The sequence below is a fragment of the Musca domestica genome, unplaced genomic scaffold (genome assembly GCF_030504385.1).
Source record: "Musca domestica strain aabys unplaced genomic scaffold, Musca_domestica.polishedcontigs.V.1.1 50, whole genome shotgun sequence".
Lineage (NCBI taxonomy): Eukaryota > Metazoa > Arthropoda > Insecta > Diptera > Muscidae > Musca > Musca domestica.
In genome coordinates this window covers 6825747-6843119 of record NW_026712347.1, presented here as the reverse complement: position 1 = coordinate 6843119, position 17373 = coordinate 6825747, and the positions used below count along the sequence as shown (strand labels likewise).

The 17373-nt window shown below is 35.3% G+C and overlaps 1 protein-coding gene across 3 annotated transcripts; it reads left to right on the top strand.

Annotated features, from left to right (window-relative positions):
* Window positions 1-1778: 1778 nt before the first annotated feature.
* On the top strand, window positions 1779-17006 carry LOC131805341 (glutathione S-transferase). Of its 3 annotated transcripts, none has more exons than XM_059128437.1 (5): window positions 1779-1935; window positions 12131-12386; window positions 12455-12622; window positions 12689-12831; window positions 15295-17006. In XM_059128437.1, the coding sequence occupies exons 2-5, from the start codon at window positions 12140-12142 to the stop codon at window positions 15460-15462; spliced, it is 726 nt and encodes a 241-aa protein (XP_058984420.1). In that variant the 5' UTR covers window positions 1779-1935; window positions 12131-12139; the 3' UTR covers window positions 15463-17006. The 3 variants fall into 3 exon arrangements, with proteins under 3 accessions (XP_058984420.1, XP_058984418.1, XP_058984419.1); XM_059128435.1 differs by having other exon boundaries at window positions 12455-12634; window positions 12698-12831; XM_059128436.1 differs by lacking the exon at window positions 1779-1935 and adding an exon at window positions 2689-2710 and having other exon boundaries at window positions 12455-12634; window positions 12698-12831.
* Window positions 17007-17373: the final 367 nt, after the last annotated feature.

Genomic DNA, 17373 nt, shown 5'->3' with positions numbered 1-17373 from the left:
GTTGGGCCTGACATGAGTATTTCGAGGAGTTACAAACGGAATGACAAAGTTAATATACCCTCCATAGTATGGTGGAGGGTATATAATTGATAATTTTTAATGAAAAGTTATTCAAATTCGTAAAAATTGTTGAAAAACGAATATCATAATAATCTCCGGTTGTCTTCGTATAAGAAAACATATACAAATCTACTTATTTTTGAAAAAACAGTCCAAAATTTTTGACATACCAATGTTCCTAAGCGTTGATGCATCTACCTGTATTTTTCTACCATGGCTCTACCTTACCTTTTTATTGTACCATGGATATATCAATAAAAGTATATGAAAAAACTGCAACCAACTTCAGACTGCTGTCATTTCTAAGCCACTCGTCCGACAACTATTAAAATTATTCTCGTGACAGCTCATTATATTGTTTACTATCGTGCAAAAGCATTATGGTGATAATTTTCCAGAAAAAATATTCGTGATGGAATTCAAGCGTGATAGTTTGATCGTGATTTCAATCGTTAGACCACTCCAGCATTTAAATGTGAATAAATCTTTTGTGTCTCATACCATCGCTCGTTACCGTGATACTGGTAGCGTAGCTATGATGATGGTGTGGACCGCCATAACAGCCAAAGGTCGATCTCCGCTCGTATTAATCGACCGTGGCATCAGAATAAATGCCGAACATTATCGCGAACATAATCTGGAGGGTGTATTAAAGCCTTGGGCACGCAAACATTTTGGCTTCAGACCTTGGACATTCCAACAGGACTCAGCACCATCGCACTCAGCACGCGCCACCCAAGAATGGTTACAAAATGAGGTTCCTTGCTTCATTTCCAGCGCACAATAGACACCAAAATCTCCAGATACCAATCCGTTGGACTATTGTGTCTGGAGTATTTTGGAAAGCAAGGTTGGCACTAAAAAATACCAAAGTGTCGATCACCTCATGCAAGCGCTTCGCCGGGAATGAGCCAAAATACCGCAGAGCAACATTCGGACAGCATGTGACGGTTTCATTGGCCGCAGGCCATAATACGTGCCAAAGGTGTCCACTTCGAACAAATCTAAACTTATTCTAAAATTTGATGCTATTTCCGACATTTTTTGCTTTCATTCAATAAAGTTTAAAAAAAGGCGTTTGACTTTGTTACGTTACACCTATTATGGGGCTGAAACGATGCCAATTTTCCCTCTTTTCCTATATTTTTGCGGATTTTCCTACGTTTATTTGCTTTTACTTTAAACGAACCTACAGATCCCTACAAATTCTAAAGAGTTGCATTTTCGCTCTAATAAAATTCGTAGCTGGCACACATTGGCATTTTGGATATGAGCCCTCCACTTTTCGCGTCCGGTTCTCTTTTTTATTTTCCAGAAGCAAACTAGGACTTTGGAGAATTGCTGCAGGTTTTTTAAAGATAAAATAAATTTCCAGGTCATACGCAACAGATTTTTACACTTTTCCATAACCTTCAACATTCCACTAGTTTTGCTTTTTTATTTTTTGATATCACAAAGGAAAAATCGGTTATTGTAGTAAAAAACTTTATGTTCTGAAGTACAACTTTACTCTCACATCCACCTGGCCCTGCAGGTTTTTTTCAGACATTCAAACTTCCCATCCATGGCATTACGAACCTTTTGCGAGTACACGGCAATTGTGTTTATCTACTCACTTGAATGCAGCAACAACGCCCATAACTCACCACAAACGAAGATACGATGCGGCAAATACACCACCATACGTTGTTGTACTGGCAAGGTTCGGCTCGTATATAAACCTTAAGTTGAACATAACGCCAATGTAGTCTGCTCAGTTACACTCAAAGGTTCAGCTGTGTAACAGGCTTCAGAGGCATAAAAATACGAACTCAACGAAATCGGTAGTGAACTAGAACTTAAATATTTGAATTTTTAAATTAATTTTTTGTAAAGGTAAGAATTGAAAAGAAATTTTGAGAAAAAAAACTGAAACAGTTAAATGAACTCGAAATAAAAAAAATATTAAATAATTGTGAAATGTGAAAGATGAATAGAAATAATGTGCACAAAGAATATTTATGAAATTTCATATTGAAACAATTTCAAAATCACAGTGACAATTTTTTTCGAAATGTGATGTAATCGATGAAAAGTGGATATATTTCGAAAACATTAAATGACAATGAACATCAATCGAAGAAAGGAAAGACATTAACAAAAACTTTATTTGCCAGCGAAAGTTTATTTCTTTTCAAAATTATTTTATTTTCTTTTATTGAATTTTATTTGTAACCTAAAAAAATGTTAGAATACACCCAACAACAATTACAAGAAAAAAAGTAATGCAAATCAATTGAACAACAACAACTCGATAAAAATAGAATGGAATTTCGAAAAATTCGATTCGATTGCCCGAATTTCAAACGTAATCAATGCAGCGGTATTATCTGATTACAAAATTTCGTAATGCGGCACATTTGTCGATCAGTGACGATCAATCGGTGCAGGTTCGTGGATCTTTTTGATAATGAATTTTATTTAGCCAACAAAAAAAAATAAATAAAAACAAAACGGAAATATTTACAACGATTTTGTATTAAACAATTGTTTTTGTTTCAAGATTAGGATTATAAATTACGCTTATTTTTAGTAGTACATCATAACACATCGGTGCGAACTCTGTGTTATAGTAAGCGATAAGAACGTGGCTTGCTCCAAACTAAAAAAGGTAAATAAAACTATTTGAATTTCGTTGTGATAACGTGGAAGTTTTGTGCAAAAATAGATTTTCTCAAAGTTTAAAAATGGGGAATCCTTGACCCGGTTTTTATAGAATTTCGTTGGCGTTTGGGGATTTTTCGACAAAAATTGAAACGTTGTTGTGTAATTTACGTTATTTTAAGGTGCAAGTACATAAAAAGCTTGAAGTCATGGCTAGGAGTATTTATGTCAATTTATAATGGCAAACGACGGCAGGATTTTAGTGCGTCTCTGTAATCCCTTTTTAAAATGTCATAAAATATGCCTAGCCATGACCTCAAGCTTCTTATGTACTTGCACCCTTAGTTTGATTTTTTGTTCTTTTTTTGTGGAAATAATGGTGATCTAGAGATTTCATTTTCAGAGAATGGAATTTATCAAAATCAAATCTGGAATTGAATTTCAATTACATTCGTTACTTTCGATACTTCTACGTTATTACATGTCAAATTAAACAAATCAAAGCGCCACACATGCATAACAAATCCAATAGATTTAAACCATCAATTCCATTGCTATAAGCCAAAATAAATCGACTGGCTTAATGGATAGGTGAAATCCACTGGTTTTATTATAGGTAAACAAGCCTTGAGCATTTTTGATCTTTCTGGTACAATGCGGAGAATATTCAATTTCAGTAAAGGTAGGAATACATAAAACACTTTTTTGAGTAGCTGAAGTCATGGACTGGCTTGTTTGTAGAGGATCAAAGGAGTTTTAGGTTGTCTTAGATCGATTTTGGTCCAATGCTAATTTATTCAAACAACGTTTTATGTACAGGGTGAGGTACGCCATAATTTTTACATTTTTTTCAATTTTTTCGAATTAAAGCAAAGAATGTTTTAAGCAGAAAAAGTTCAGATTTGTTCGAATTGGTCACCTTTGGCACGAATTATGGCCTTGAAACGGCCAATAAAACCCTCACACGCTGCCCGAATGTTGCTCTGTGGTATTTTGACCCATTCCCGTCGAAACGCTTGCTTGAGGTGATCGACACTTTGGTATTTTTAGTGCCAACCTTTGCTTTCCAAAATACTCCACACACAATAGTCCAACGGATTGGTATCCGGAGATTTTGGTGGCCATTGTGCGCTGGAAATGAAGCGAGGAATCTCATTTTGTAACCATTCTTCGGTAGCGCGTGCTGAGAGCGATGGTGCTGAGTCCTGTTGGAATGTCCAAGGCTTTAATACACCCTCCAGAACATTTTAATATTAATATTCGGCATTTATTCTAATGCCACGGTCGATTAATATGATCGGAGAGCGACCATCGGCTGTTATGGTGGCCCACACCATCACCATGGCCGACGCTTGAGTTCTAGTGGCCAACCGAATGTTAACTAAACTCGATAATTTTCTTTGTTTACAAACTGTTGGACAAAGAATGTTTTCTCATAGGAGAAAACCAAATTCGGCAGTTCACCACATTCGGCCAAGAGAAGCAACTCTTTAGCACTTTTGAGTCTATTTTCTTTCTGCCGCGGTGTAAGTTCCAGCACTTTTTGGAATTTCAATGGCTTTAGCCCGAGCTCATTTTTCAATATTTGTCGAATGGAATATTGCGATGTGTTCAGCGCACGAGCCATTTTTCGGCCACTGCAAAGCGGGTTTCGATCTTTATGCTATGTTTACATTAGAACTTTTTGCAGGGTTAACCTATTCAAGAGTATTTATTTGAAGTATAAGTAATGGATATGACAATTTTAATCCAAATCCTGTGGGTTAACACATTTATATGTAAACGTACTGTTACTTTACTTTTCGAACCATTTCTGCTGATGTTGCTGTTTTCTTCCGACCGCTTCCTTGACGTCGGGCTACGCTACCATTATCACGGTAACGAGCGATGGTACGAGCCACAAAAGATTTATTCACATTTAAATGCTGGAGTGCTCTAACGATTGCCACTTGTGGTTTCCAGCCAAATATAAAGAAATCACGTTTGAACTCCATCACGAATAACTTTTTTTCGGGAAAATTCTCACCACGCTGTACGCTTGTAAAGAATATTATGAGCTGTCACTAGAATAATTTTAACAGCTGTCGACGAGTGGCTTAGAAATGATAGTAGTCTGAAGTTGGTTGCAGTTTTTTCATCTCACCCTGTATACCAAATACAGCACAGAAATACCTTTCCAAATTTTATAGTGATCGGTTCAGATTTGAATATTGCTCCCATATATATTTTCGCCCGATTTGCCTTCTATTGTGCACCAAGTTGTATGGAATTTGGCACTTACGACCAAATTGAGTGGAGAAACAAGTGTGTCAAATTTGGCGAAAATCAGTTCAGATATAGCTATAGCTCCCATATATACTATTCATCCATACTATTCTACTAAATATGCAAAGGGGTGTAGGGTATCATAAAGTCGGAACCGACCGACTTTTGGACGTTCTTTACTGTTTTTTTACGCACTTAAATGAATAGAAGAAATAAGTGTCTTTCAAAGAGTTATTGCATTGGTATTTCCACAGTATTGTATTTCTCAAATGGCCTTTATTTTTAAATGCCTTTTTTATTATTTCGATATATAAGGAATGTTCGAAGAGGAGAAAATGGAGAATAAAGTAGTAGATATTTAATAATTACGGGTCAAACAACGAATAAAGAGCGATTTTCGTGCCATGTGAACATAGTATAAATCTGTTGATGAAAGTTATGTTTCAAAACCTGTAGTGGAATTCTCCAAGTTTTTGAGTTAACGACAAAAGTCGGTAAAACTAAAATGCTTATAATTTCGGTAATTTACGAAAATTGTAGGAAAGTTGGCGACGAAATCCCAATCCCACAACTGCTCTGTTCCAGAATACATGTACTTTGATATTTGGTCTGTTCCAGAACTGCACGAATGTGGAAATTTTTACGACGATAACCGATTTTTCATTTATGATATTGTAAAAAATGACAAAACTGGTAAATTTTTGCATGTTCTGGAGCCATGGTAGAAGAATATAGGTAGTCGCATCGACACAATTACTTGGACAATGAACTGTCAAATCAATTTTGAAATTGAAAATTTTGAATGAAAAAATATTTAAATTCGCTAAAATTGTTGAAAAATGCATATCATAACAACCTCCTATTGGCGTCGTATAAGAAAACTTATAAAAATCTATTTATTTTTTAAAAAAATATTGACCTGCATTCTTCTATCATGTTCTGGAGCAGAGCAATAGTAACATATTCTACTATTTTATAATTTTTTTTTTCCTAAAAACACAAAAAAGTTGTAACACTTACTGAAAAAGAGAGAGAACGCATAAAAATACGGGCTTCTCTTTTTCTACTTCTTCAAGACAAATGTGGCCGTTTTGCCAACTTCTGATTGGCTGGCATGTTTATTTTAAAGGATTGCCATAGATTTTGACATTTTTACTAGATTATTTGTTCGTTCCCTTACTTTCTGATAAAGCAGTTCTCTCTGAGAGAGATTTACTAATTCTCACTTTTAGTTGTCTTAACCTTAAGAAAGGGATGGGAACACAACAGGTGTTTAATTGAAATGTAAAAAGTAGTTATTAATCGTACCACAAAACAAAATGAGTCTCTGTTTTATATAAGTCAATTTAAGTACCTTGTATCATCGTAAGGAGCATAACTATATTCCCTACTATGATCTGTCTGTTGAACAATAAAATGTCAAACTCCACATCATTTTATTTATGTGATTTTCTCTTTAAATTTCTGAGATATTTATGCACTCCTTCCCCGTCCCCCTCTTTTCAACAATTAACCGTTGATTACTTTCCATGTCATAGGAGAGAGAGAGAGCTGATAGTTCATCATTTACTTATTTGGCCACTGCAAAGGCACAAAATGTCAATTCTTTAACCTTGATTAGATTTAATTGGATGGTTGTCTGTCTACAAATGAAATTAAAGAAAGGCAAAGAATTGAATTTAAATACAATGAAATTTGCATAAATTGCATTCAAACACACACACTCACACAATTCTACTAAATTTAATAGTTGGAACTAAAAATAAATTAAACAATTAATTGAAATAAATTCGAAAAAGGTATGGACTTCTCTAAACAAAACTGCAAACAAATGCATGACAAAATTGTTTTTTTTTTTTTTTTTTTTTGCAGTGCAACAAGCAATGGGAGACAATTTCGTCGATTAGTTTGAGTGAGGGGATGTGGGTAAACAACAATTCGATGCAATTTGAGATTTCAAAAGAAGAAAAGCTCCAATATTAGAAAAAAAACAAGAACAATTGATTTATTTAAACAACAAAAAAACAAACATTTAAATTCGATTTGACTCAGTGGGCAAATGGCCAACTAAATGCAACAAATGTTGACAATCAATAAATAAAGCGCCAAGATCTCTATTTGTTGGATGATAATGACGATGATCATGATGTTATATTAATGTGATAAACCACAATCGAAGATAAACCCATGAAAGCTCTTGTAAATGAGAATAACTAGACAAATCTGTAAATTTAAAGGAAGACCAAATTAAAAAAAAATGATCAGTATTTGGTCTTTTCCAGATCCTGCAAGAATCTAGAAGTTTTGGTTTTTTTCCGATACCATAAAGAGAAAACCGAAATGTTCTACTTCATCTAATACATGGAGGCATGGGTAAATGTTAAAGGAAATCGAATATTTATATCCAATTTTATACGAAATCATAAGTTCCGATGAATTACATATTCATATCAGATTTCTGGTTAAGAGAAATATTAAGATATAGCAAATTATGACAGATATAAGTATTGGAAATTGTGGCCCTTTGTGGGCGAGGTACCAGAAGGGGTTAGCAGATATCTATCAACTTCACAATAGATTTTGCGTTGGATGTGTGAAATTTGAAGAGAGTTTGATGCTTATTTCGGATTTATAATCCTTTTGGTTGTTCAAATTTTTGACCCTTTGTGGGGGAGGTACCAGAAAAAATGTTTCGATCTCTACCATCTTTATAACAGATCTTGTGTTGATAGAAATATTGCGATGTGCCAAATCTGAATGGAATCTAATAATAATTTCGCGTTTTATTAGCTTCACTGATATTTAAAATTTTGAACCCTTTGTGAGGAATGCATCAAAAGGAGTGGGCCGATAGATTCCATCTTCACAGCAGATCTTGTGTTAGTAATAATAAAAGGATGTGTGTAATTTGAAGAGAGGCGGCTGATTATTTCGGATTTTATTATCTTTTTGGTTATTCAATTCTTTGATCCTTTGTGGGGGAGGTACCAGAAGGAATGTTCCGATCTCTACCATCTTTGTAACAGATATGAATGGAATCGAATGTTAATTTCGCGTTTTATGAGCTTCATGGATAAGCGGATCATCCTTTCTCTTTCTGTGCAGAAAAAACATATTTTTTAAATGTCGAGGTACCAGAATGAGGTGACTGATATTGCCCATCTTCGAACTCGATCTAAGTTTTATAATAATATTTCGATGTACCAAATTTGGATCAAATCGCATACTTCCTTCGAGAGTTATCGTGTGCACCAGCCAGGCAGACAGAAGGACAGGACGGACATCGCTAGATCGACTCCAAATGTCCTAGAACGGATTTGGTACAAAGAGGCATAGGGTCTTAAACCGTTATTTCGATGAGGCACGTTTTGGCCGTATCATATGATACATATCCTATATATCCATATGGCCAAGTGAATAAACAAATTTTGTCAAAAAAATTAAAATATTTTTTCAAATATAAGTAGATTTTTATATGTTTTCTTATATGACGTCAATCGGAGGTTATTATAATATGGGTTTTTCAAAAAATTTTAAACATTTGAATGATTTTCCATTTTAAAATTGGATGGATAGTTTCTTGTTACAGCAGCTGCGTCAATACGTCTACATGTATTCTTCTACCATGATTTTTTTCAAATAACCTATAATTCTTGCGATATTTTATGCATTTCTCCTCGTCTTTTCCGTTTGAATGCAGCCAAGTGTTCTAAGGTCGATGAAATTTACACAAAATAATCCGATGCGTTCAGTTGCCTTCAATTGATTTTTTCTTGTTTTGTTACTAACTGGATTCCTTATATTGACCGGTTTCTTTTGTGTGTTGTCTTCTTGAGTCGACCGGCCGGCAGGTCGGGCTATCGCCCTACCGGCTTTTTGGCCTCCAGTCAGTAATAGCTGCCGGTAACCGGTTTGCTGTTGTCAACCCACCTAAAAAGCTTTCTTTTTTGTTGGCATTGTAAATACTACCCACTTTTGGTAAGTTCATTCTCAATTCTTCCTCTTCTGCTGTTGTCCCGACGAGCCATTGCTTCTGCTTGAATTGTCTTTTCGTTTAGGAGATTCTTATCTTATAGAAATATTTGCAACGTTAATTGGCTTGATTCGTGCTCGTTGCATACAGCGCCCGAATGGTGGTATGCAACAATGGTGGTGGCATGAAGATGTAGGTATGCTCTCCACGACAAGAAGAAACCCCAACAATCATCCAGAGACATTCAAAAATAACTGCAAATAGTGATTCATGTGTGCATGCAATTTCCAAGCAACAGCAACAGTTTGCCGCATCTGTCTGGGTACAGTTTTCATGACAACGCCCTTCAGTTGCCATCTGTATTTGGAATTTCTCTTCCAATTTATTCATAACTAACTGTGTTCACCTTTTTGTGGAGCACATCGGATGACGTACATTACATGTGTAGTTAATGGGTGTTCACTGTCATAAGTAAATCGGAAACCGTTTTCGTCTCGACGCTATTTTCACAGGAATTTCTGTGGGTGCAGTAAAAGCAAAACCCATGCAAAAGTAATACTCGACGAAGAAGACCAACAAGGTTTCTTTGAATCGGATCATGAGACAAATTTATGCACATAGATGTACAGACAAAACCATTCAACCGTTGGAAAATGAAAGTAGGAGTTAAACGTCATTAAAAACTATTTCCGTTATACTAAGTCTTCTGAAGCAAATGTCGCCAGAATATTGACAGAGGTTTACTGCGCTTGCTGCTTTTGGGGGCGTAGTTTAATTAAATGTTAAGACATCTCATGGTAGAAGAATATAGGTAGACATCGACACAGCTGCTGGAACAATGAACTGTCAAGCCAAGTTTGGAATTGAAGATGTTGAACGAAAAATTATTGAAATTTGTAAAAAATGTTAAAAAAAACGCGTATTATAATAACCTCCAAATGAGGTCGTATAAGAAAACAAGTAAAATCTACTTATATTTGAAAAAACATTTAAAATTGTTTGACATATCAATGTTCCCAAGCGTTGATGCATCTATCTGTATTCTTCTACCATGAGACAGCTTTTGTCTAATAGTATGTTTACATAAGAGCTTTTTGCCGGCTTAACCTTCTTTATGAGTATCAATTTGACGCATGACAGAATTAACAAGGTAACCTCATTTATCGTTTTTAAATAATCTTAAAATTTATTCCAAAACTATTTACGCTAGATAAGTGGAATATTTTTTGGAAAATTCTTTTTTTCGTTTTGAATGAATGGCATAATTGTTCCTTTTTTACATACGTACAGTGAGATAAAAAACTGCAACAAAGTCAAACGCCATTATTTTTATTTTTTTTAATGTAATTGAATGAAAGCAAAAAATTTCGAAAATAGCATCAAATTTGAGAATAAGTTTAGATTTATTCGAATTGGTCACCCTTGGCACGAATTATGGCCTTCTAACGCCAAATGAAACCGTCACACGCTGACCGAATGTTGCTCTGCGGTATTTTGGCCCATTCTCGGCGAAGCGCTTGCTTGAAGTGATCGACACTTTGGTATTTTTTAGTGGCAACCTTGCTTTACAAAATACTCCAGACACAATAGTCCAACAAATTGGTATCCGGAGATTTTGGTGGCCATTGTGCGCTGAAAATGAAGCGAAGAACCTAATTTTGTAACCATTCATGGGTGGCGCGTGCTGAGTACAATGAAGCTGAGACCTGTTGGAATATCCAAGGTCTGCGGCCAAAATGTTTGCGTGCCCAAAGCCTTCAATACACCCTTCAGAATATTTTCGCGATAAACTTCGGAATTTATTCTGATGCCACGGTCGATTAACACGAGCGGAGAGCGACCATTGGCTGTTATGGCGTCCCACACCATCACCATGGCGGGCGCTTGAGTTCAGGTGGCCAACCGAAGGTGCACATTTTCAGCTGACCTTTTTGGCAAGTAAACACGATCATTTCGTTTGGTTACAAACTGCTGGACAACGAATATTTTATCATCGGAGAAAACAGGCAGTTCACCACTTTCGGCCAAGCGAAGGAACTCTTCAGATCTTTTGAGTCTATTTTCTTTCTGTTGTGGTGTAAGTTCTTGCACTTTTAGGAATTTCAATGGCTTTACCCCGAGCTCATTTTTCAATATTTGCGAATCGAATATTGCGATATGTTTAGCTCACAAGCCATTTTCGAACACTGTGACGCGGATTTCGACCAAGTCGCTTCTTTACTTTTCGAACCATTTCCGCTGACGTTGCTGTTTTCTTCCGTCCACTTGCTTGACGTCTGGCAACGCTACCAGTGTCACGGTACGAGACACAAAAGATTTATTCACATTTAAATGCTGGAGTGCTCTAACGATAGCCATTTGTGGTTTTCCAGCCAAATATAAAGAAATCACACTATCACGCTTGAATTCCATCACGAATAACTTATTTTCTGGAAAATTCTCACCAAAATGCTTTTGTTCACTTGTAAACAATATAATGAGTTGTCACTGTAATTTTAAGACGAGTGGCTTAGAAATGACAGCAGTCTGAAGTTGGTTGCAGTTTTTTCTTCTCTCCCTGTAGGGATAAGTAAGTCGACTTTCGACTACTCGACTTTTGGTGTTGAAAAGTCTCAAAGTCGTTATAAATTTTTTTCTGCTGTGAAAATGAATTCGACTTTTCACAATTATTTTTTAGTTTTAAAAATCATAGATTTTTAGACAATAGTATACACAACCACATCTCAAAACATCTAGATTTAGTGGATCGTCTTTTGGTCTGGTCTTTAAAAAATGTAAGTCTATTGTTTACAACTTAAAGGAAAATATATTATTTTACATCGTGACGTTTCGGGTATATTACCGCTATTTACTTTATACCTATAGCACTTGAAAATATCATGTGCGTCCATTGATCAATAACATAAGATGCTATCTTAAAGACCATGACAATATGTTTTTTATCTTATTAATAAAAAGCGTAATGATTTCCAAATTGAGATGGCTACATACATATTAAAATTAACTCATTTATCAAAAGTATTTTTATAACACCTGTTGTCCTAATTATGATAACAAGTGGATTAAAAACAAGAACTCCTCAGAGAAAAGTGTATTTCAAAATTTGTCAAAAATAAACAGAAGGCCCTGATGATTTTTTTTAATAAATATAAATTAAAAAATTTCTTCTTTGATTGTTTTTCATTTAAGACATAAAACATGGCCGATGAAGCACCAGCTGCACCACCCGCCGAAGGTGAGGCACCAGCAGCACCCGCCGAAGGCGAGGCACCACCACCAGCTGAAGGCGAAGCCCCACCAGCTGAACCCGTTAAGAACACCTACACTCTATTCTATTTCAATGTCAAAGCCTTGGCCGAGCCATTGCGTTATCTCTTCGCCTATGGTGGCATTGAATACGAGGATGTTCGTGTAACTCGCGATGAGTGGCCAGCATTGAAGCCAAGTAAGTTCCGCACATTTTGTTCCATTTTGATGCAATTGAACTTTTCCTACGTCCGTTAATTTTTATAGCCATGCCCATGGGTCAAATGCCCGTTTTGGAGGTTAACGGCAAGCGTGTTCATCAGAGCATTTCAATGGCCCGTTTCTTGGCGAAAACTGTGGGCTTGTGCGGTGCCACACCCTGGGAAGATCTACAAGTTGATATTGTTGTCGATACCATCAATGATTTCCGTCTAAGTAGCGAACAATGTGTGCAGTTGCATGTCTATGTTGTTTGATTAATCTTTGTATTTTAATATATAGAAATTGCAGTCGTTTCCTACGAACCCGAGGATGAAATCAAGGAGAAGAAATTGGTCACCCTTAACAATGAAGTCATTCCATTCTATTTGGAGAAATTGGAACAAACCGTCAAGGATAACGATGGTCATTTGGCATTGAACAAGGTGAGTGATCGATCAGCTTAGTTAGGGTTTGGAAAATTATAAATTAAAAGTCTTAAGGAATTAAAGGAAAGAACATATCATATTATATAAAGCATACTTTAAGGCGCATTATACAAATTTAGCAAACTGAAGGACAAGGAAAGGCAAAATTTTAAATGTGTTGTTCCAGGCTTAGAAGTACAATCTGATATAAGTGCAATGATCTAGATAATTATTTTTCTTCTTAAATAAAGACTAAGTATCAGAAATTTGTTGGTGAAAAGAAAACGCTTTTCAAAAGATATTTTTAGATGGAACAACTTCTACAGATAGTTTACATATAGTATTACTTTTGCGGATATTCCTCAGATAAAACAACTTCTCAGGTCTTCTTCTGCAGTTTTTCTATTAATAGACCGACAGCTTAATGTGATCTAGGTTCAATTTAGTCTCTTATTTGTTTACCCTACATCACAAGGTGGCCAGGGTATTATGTATTTTTGCATTTGTTTGTGACAGGCAAATAGAAACGAGATAGACCCATAATTGCTTTTGGTGATCTGCATAGAATCATATTCTGAGTTGATTTGTGCATGTCCGTTCGTCCCTCCGTCCAAGTATTTTGTAAAGAAAGGTTAGGTTAGGTTGAAAAGAGCCGCATACCGTGTTGGGCTTACACTTAAGCCAGTATAGGCCTGTTGTGCGTTCTAGACTAATGGTTTTTTGAAGAAAACGGGCAGTTTACAGTCTGTTATATTTGAAATTCAGTTGCCTTTATGAAATTTCTTAACTGCCTTATATCATTTACCATGGTCTGATTAAGGTCTGGTATGGAGTCGTTCCCTAAGAATTGGTAAAGAATGTAGAGAACGCATTTATTGCCCGATCCCGATAGAATTTTGCACAAGTCATTGAAAGCACGAATCCTATTGAAATTGGAGATAATCGGTCAAACTTTAGATATAGCTCCCATATACAGGGTGAGATGAAAAAACTGCAACCAACTTCCAACTGCTGTCATTTATAAGCCACTTGTCCGACAGCTGTTAAAATTATTCCAGTGACAGCTCATTATACTGCTTACAAGCATACAAAAGTATTTTGGTGAGAATTTTCCAGAAAAAAAAATTATTTGTGCTGGAATTCAAGCGTGATAGTGTGATTTCTTTCCGAAAAATGGCACGTGAACAGAACGTATCGCAGTATTCTATTCGGCAAATATTGAAAAAAGAGCTCGGGGTAAAGTCATTTAAATTCCAAAAAGTGCAAGAGCTTACACAGCAACAGAAAGAAAATAGACTCAAAAAAGCTAAAGAGTTCTTCGCTTGGCCGAAAGTGGTGATCTGCTGAATTTGGTTTTCTCCGATGAGAAAACATTTGTTGTCCAGCAGTTTGTAAACAATCAAAATGATCGTGATTACTTGCCAAAGAGGTCAGCTGAAAATGTGCACCTTCGGTTGGCCACCAGAACTCAAGCGCCGGCCAAACATTTTGGTCGCAGGCCATGGACATTCCAACAGGACTCAGCATCATCGCACTCAGCACGCGCCACCCAAGAATGGTTACAAAATGAGGTTCCCCGCTCTATTTCCAGCACACAATGGCCACCAATCCGTTGGACTATTGTGTCTGGAATATTTGAAAAGCAAGGTTGGCACCAAAAAATGCCAAAGTATCGATCACCTCAAGCAAGCTCTTTGCCGGGAATGGACCAAAATACCGCAGAGCAACATTCGCTCGGCAGCTCGTGACGGTTTTATTGGCCGTTTGAAGGCCATAATTCGTGCCAAAGGTGACCAATTCGAACAAATCTAAACTTATTCTAAATGTTGGTTCTATTTCCGACATTTTTTGCTTCATTCAAGAAAATTTAAAAAAGTTTGCAGTTTTTTATCTCACCCTGTATATTGTTCATCCGATTTGTTATTTTTATCCTCCACAACCGTAATATACACTCCGTAACTACGATATTTTGGGAAATATATGAAATACAGCTCAGAACTGTCTTCGACATATTTTATGGATATCGGTTCAGATTTGGCTATAGCTCCCATATATATCTCCTTCTGATTTCAAGCTAATTGTGCACCAAACGGGTATTATATGACCGAACTGAAAAGGCATAAATGCCTCAACAAATTAAGTGGAAATCGATTCAGAGAAGGATAATTCTCTAGATGGTCTTTTCTTTTTCTATAAGAAAAAGTTTCCACAGATCTTTTATTGATGAAAGAAATATTTCATATATTCTGTGAGCAGATGATCTATAGAGTTTCTACAAATAGGAGACCACCCATATAATACAATTTCTCCTTAACAAAAATGATTTACAGAATCTGTACAAAAAATCCCTTTCACCATCTAACATTCCCTTTCGCAAACCAATTTATTTGAATTCATGTTTATAAATATTGCAAATTTTTATTCACAATTGTGTTTTCAATTTTGTAACTAATTAAAAATATATATTTTTTTCGATTTTAGTTAACCTGGGCCGATGTCTACTTTGCCGGCATTTTGGATTACATGAACTACATGGTGAAGCGTGATATTTTGGAACAATACCCAGCATTACGTGGCGTCGTCGATAGTGTCAATGCCTTGGAACCCATTAAGGCCTGGATTGAAAAGAGACCACAAACTGAAGTCTAAACAAAATTTCAATTTCTCTTGCAAAGCACCAACAACACCAGCGGGGATATAGCGAAAGAAAAACAAAAACATTTATATGAAAAACCAACACTAACTAAAAATCAAAACAACACCAACAACAATATACAATTTAACATCAACAACAACAACAACTGTATTGTTTTACACTTAACACTTTGTTCCTTTCTTTTTTTGTAATAATAATAATAAAATAATATGAAGCATACATCATAAAGATAACAATAATAATTACATATATATTATTAATAATAAACAAAACTATATAAAAAACTAACATTTTTGTTTAACCATTTTTTTGTTTTGTTTTTTAATTTTATCTTTTTTAATTATTTTTAATTTTTTTCTTAATGGCATGGACTATTAAAGCATTATACCACATGTATCACACACACAAATACCTACATATTTGTCAATGTAGTAGGTGATTTCCATTTATTGGGGCTAATGGAAATCACAACTGGCTATGTTTTGTATCTGTTCTCTATGTTAAATGTGGACCTTAACCAAAACCCAATTCTGACCCATTGGCTATGGCATAATGGCTTAACGATTTTCGATACTTTATGCGAAATCCATGGCATCGGACAAGGGATACCATGGATTTTCTTGACAATAGATTTTTTGTTGGTAGCTAACAACACAATTTTGCGTTGTGGTAGTTTGTAGTTTGCATGCAACAAAAATAATATTATTTTCTCTCAATTTTTATTTACTTACACTCACAGATATGCAACAAGATCTTAATCCTAAGGATATTTAAATTAGATGTAAGGATGCAATGAAACTCTCGTTTAGATATTAACATGTTTTAGATCTAAGATTATAAACTTAAATTAGGTTAGGTTGAAGTGCTGTGCTTGAACAACAGCAGCAGCAAAAATATACATTTAAAACTTTCACCCAAACAGGAAACCACTCCAAACAAACAAACAAAAAAAAAAAAGAAAAATCAAACAACCAGCTAACAGCTATAAAAAGCTCGTTTCACCACACTCCCAATACAATACCAAAATAACCCACAACAATGAAAACCATTCACAATTTTCATCTTCTCATTTATATTGCCAAAATAACAACAGCAAAAAAACTGATCAGACTTTAAAACCATATGAAAACCCGAAGAGTATTGAGTATAAAAAGACTCAAAACTTTACTTTGGACCCTTAAACACAAAATTTTGCAACAACAACAACAATAATAAAAATAACAACATAACAGACAAACGAATATTGTATACGAACAGCAAGAGCACAATTATACTATTATCCATGTCATCAAAAACATCGACAAGGATACATACAATCTAACAATCGCTTAACACCGCCGATTGGCTTTGAAAGAGCAAAAAACACAATGCAATTACAGATTTTCTATTGCTTTCAAAACAGTAAGTTAGACCGACCGGAAGGAAACTGAACTTGAATCAAGTGTAAAAGGAATTTGTAATTGTAAAATGTATTTTTATATTGTGAAAAAAAGAGATTTTTTTTAAATAAAAATACAACAAAAATTTATGAGCAGAATGAATTTTTATTATTGATTTTTTAAGATTTATTAAAGATTGTAAAACACAATCAAGCACAAGGTTGCCGGGTTCTCCTTAAGAGCTTCCACAGAAAATATCTACTTTAGATAGAAAACCTAAAAAAACAACTTCTACAAGGATACATATCATCAAGGGGTAAAAAACATACAGGTCTTCCATAGATAGGAGATCTGTAAAGGTCACCTATTGAAAGAATTTAATCAACTTATTGTCTTCTATAGATAGAAGTACATATAAAAAAGATTACATATAATAGGTCTATTACATACATAACCTACAATAGATGTTCTATATATGGAAGGTTTTTCAGCATAGACTACTTCAAAAGGTCGAGCAGGCTTTCG

What these genes read in the sequence shown, in the direction of transcription:
- LOC131805341 (XM_059128435.1), top strand. Translation starts at nt 12,140, where the DNA reads ATGGCCGATGAAGCACCAGCTGCACCACCCGCCGAAGGTGAGGCACCA. An exon ending in CCGTCTAAGTAGCGAACAAT is followed by an intron (nt 12,635 to 12,697) that starts GTGTGCAGTTGC and finishes TAGAAATTGCAG; the next exon opens with TCGTTTCCTACGAACCCGAG. An exon ending in GTCATTTGGCATTGAACAAG is followed by an intron (nt 12,832 to 15,294) that starts GTGAGTGATCGA and finishes TTTCGATTTTAG; the next exon opens with TTAACCTGGGCCGATGTCTA.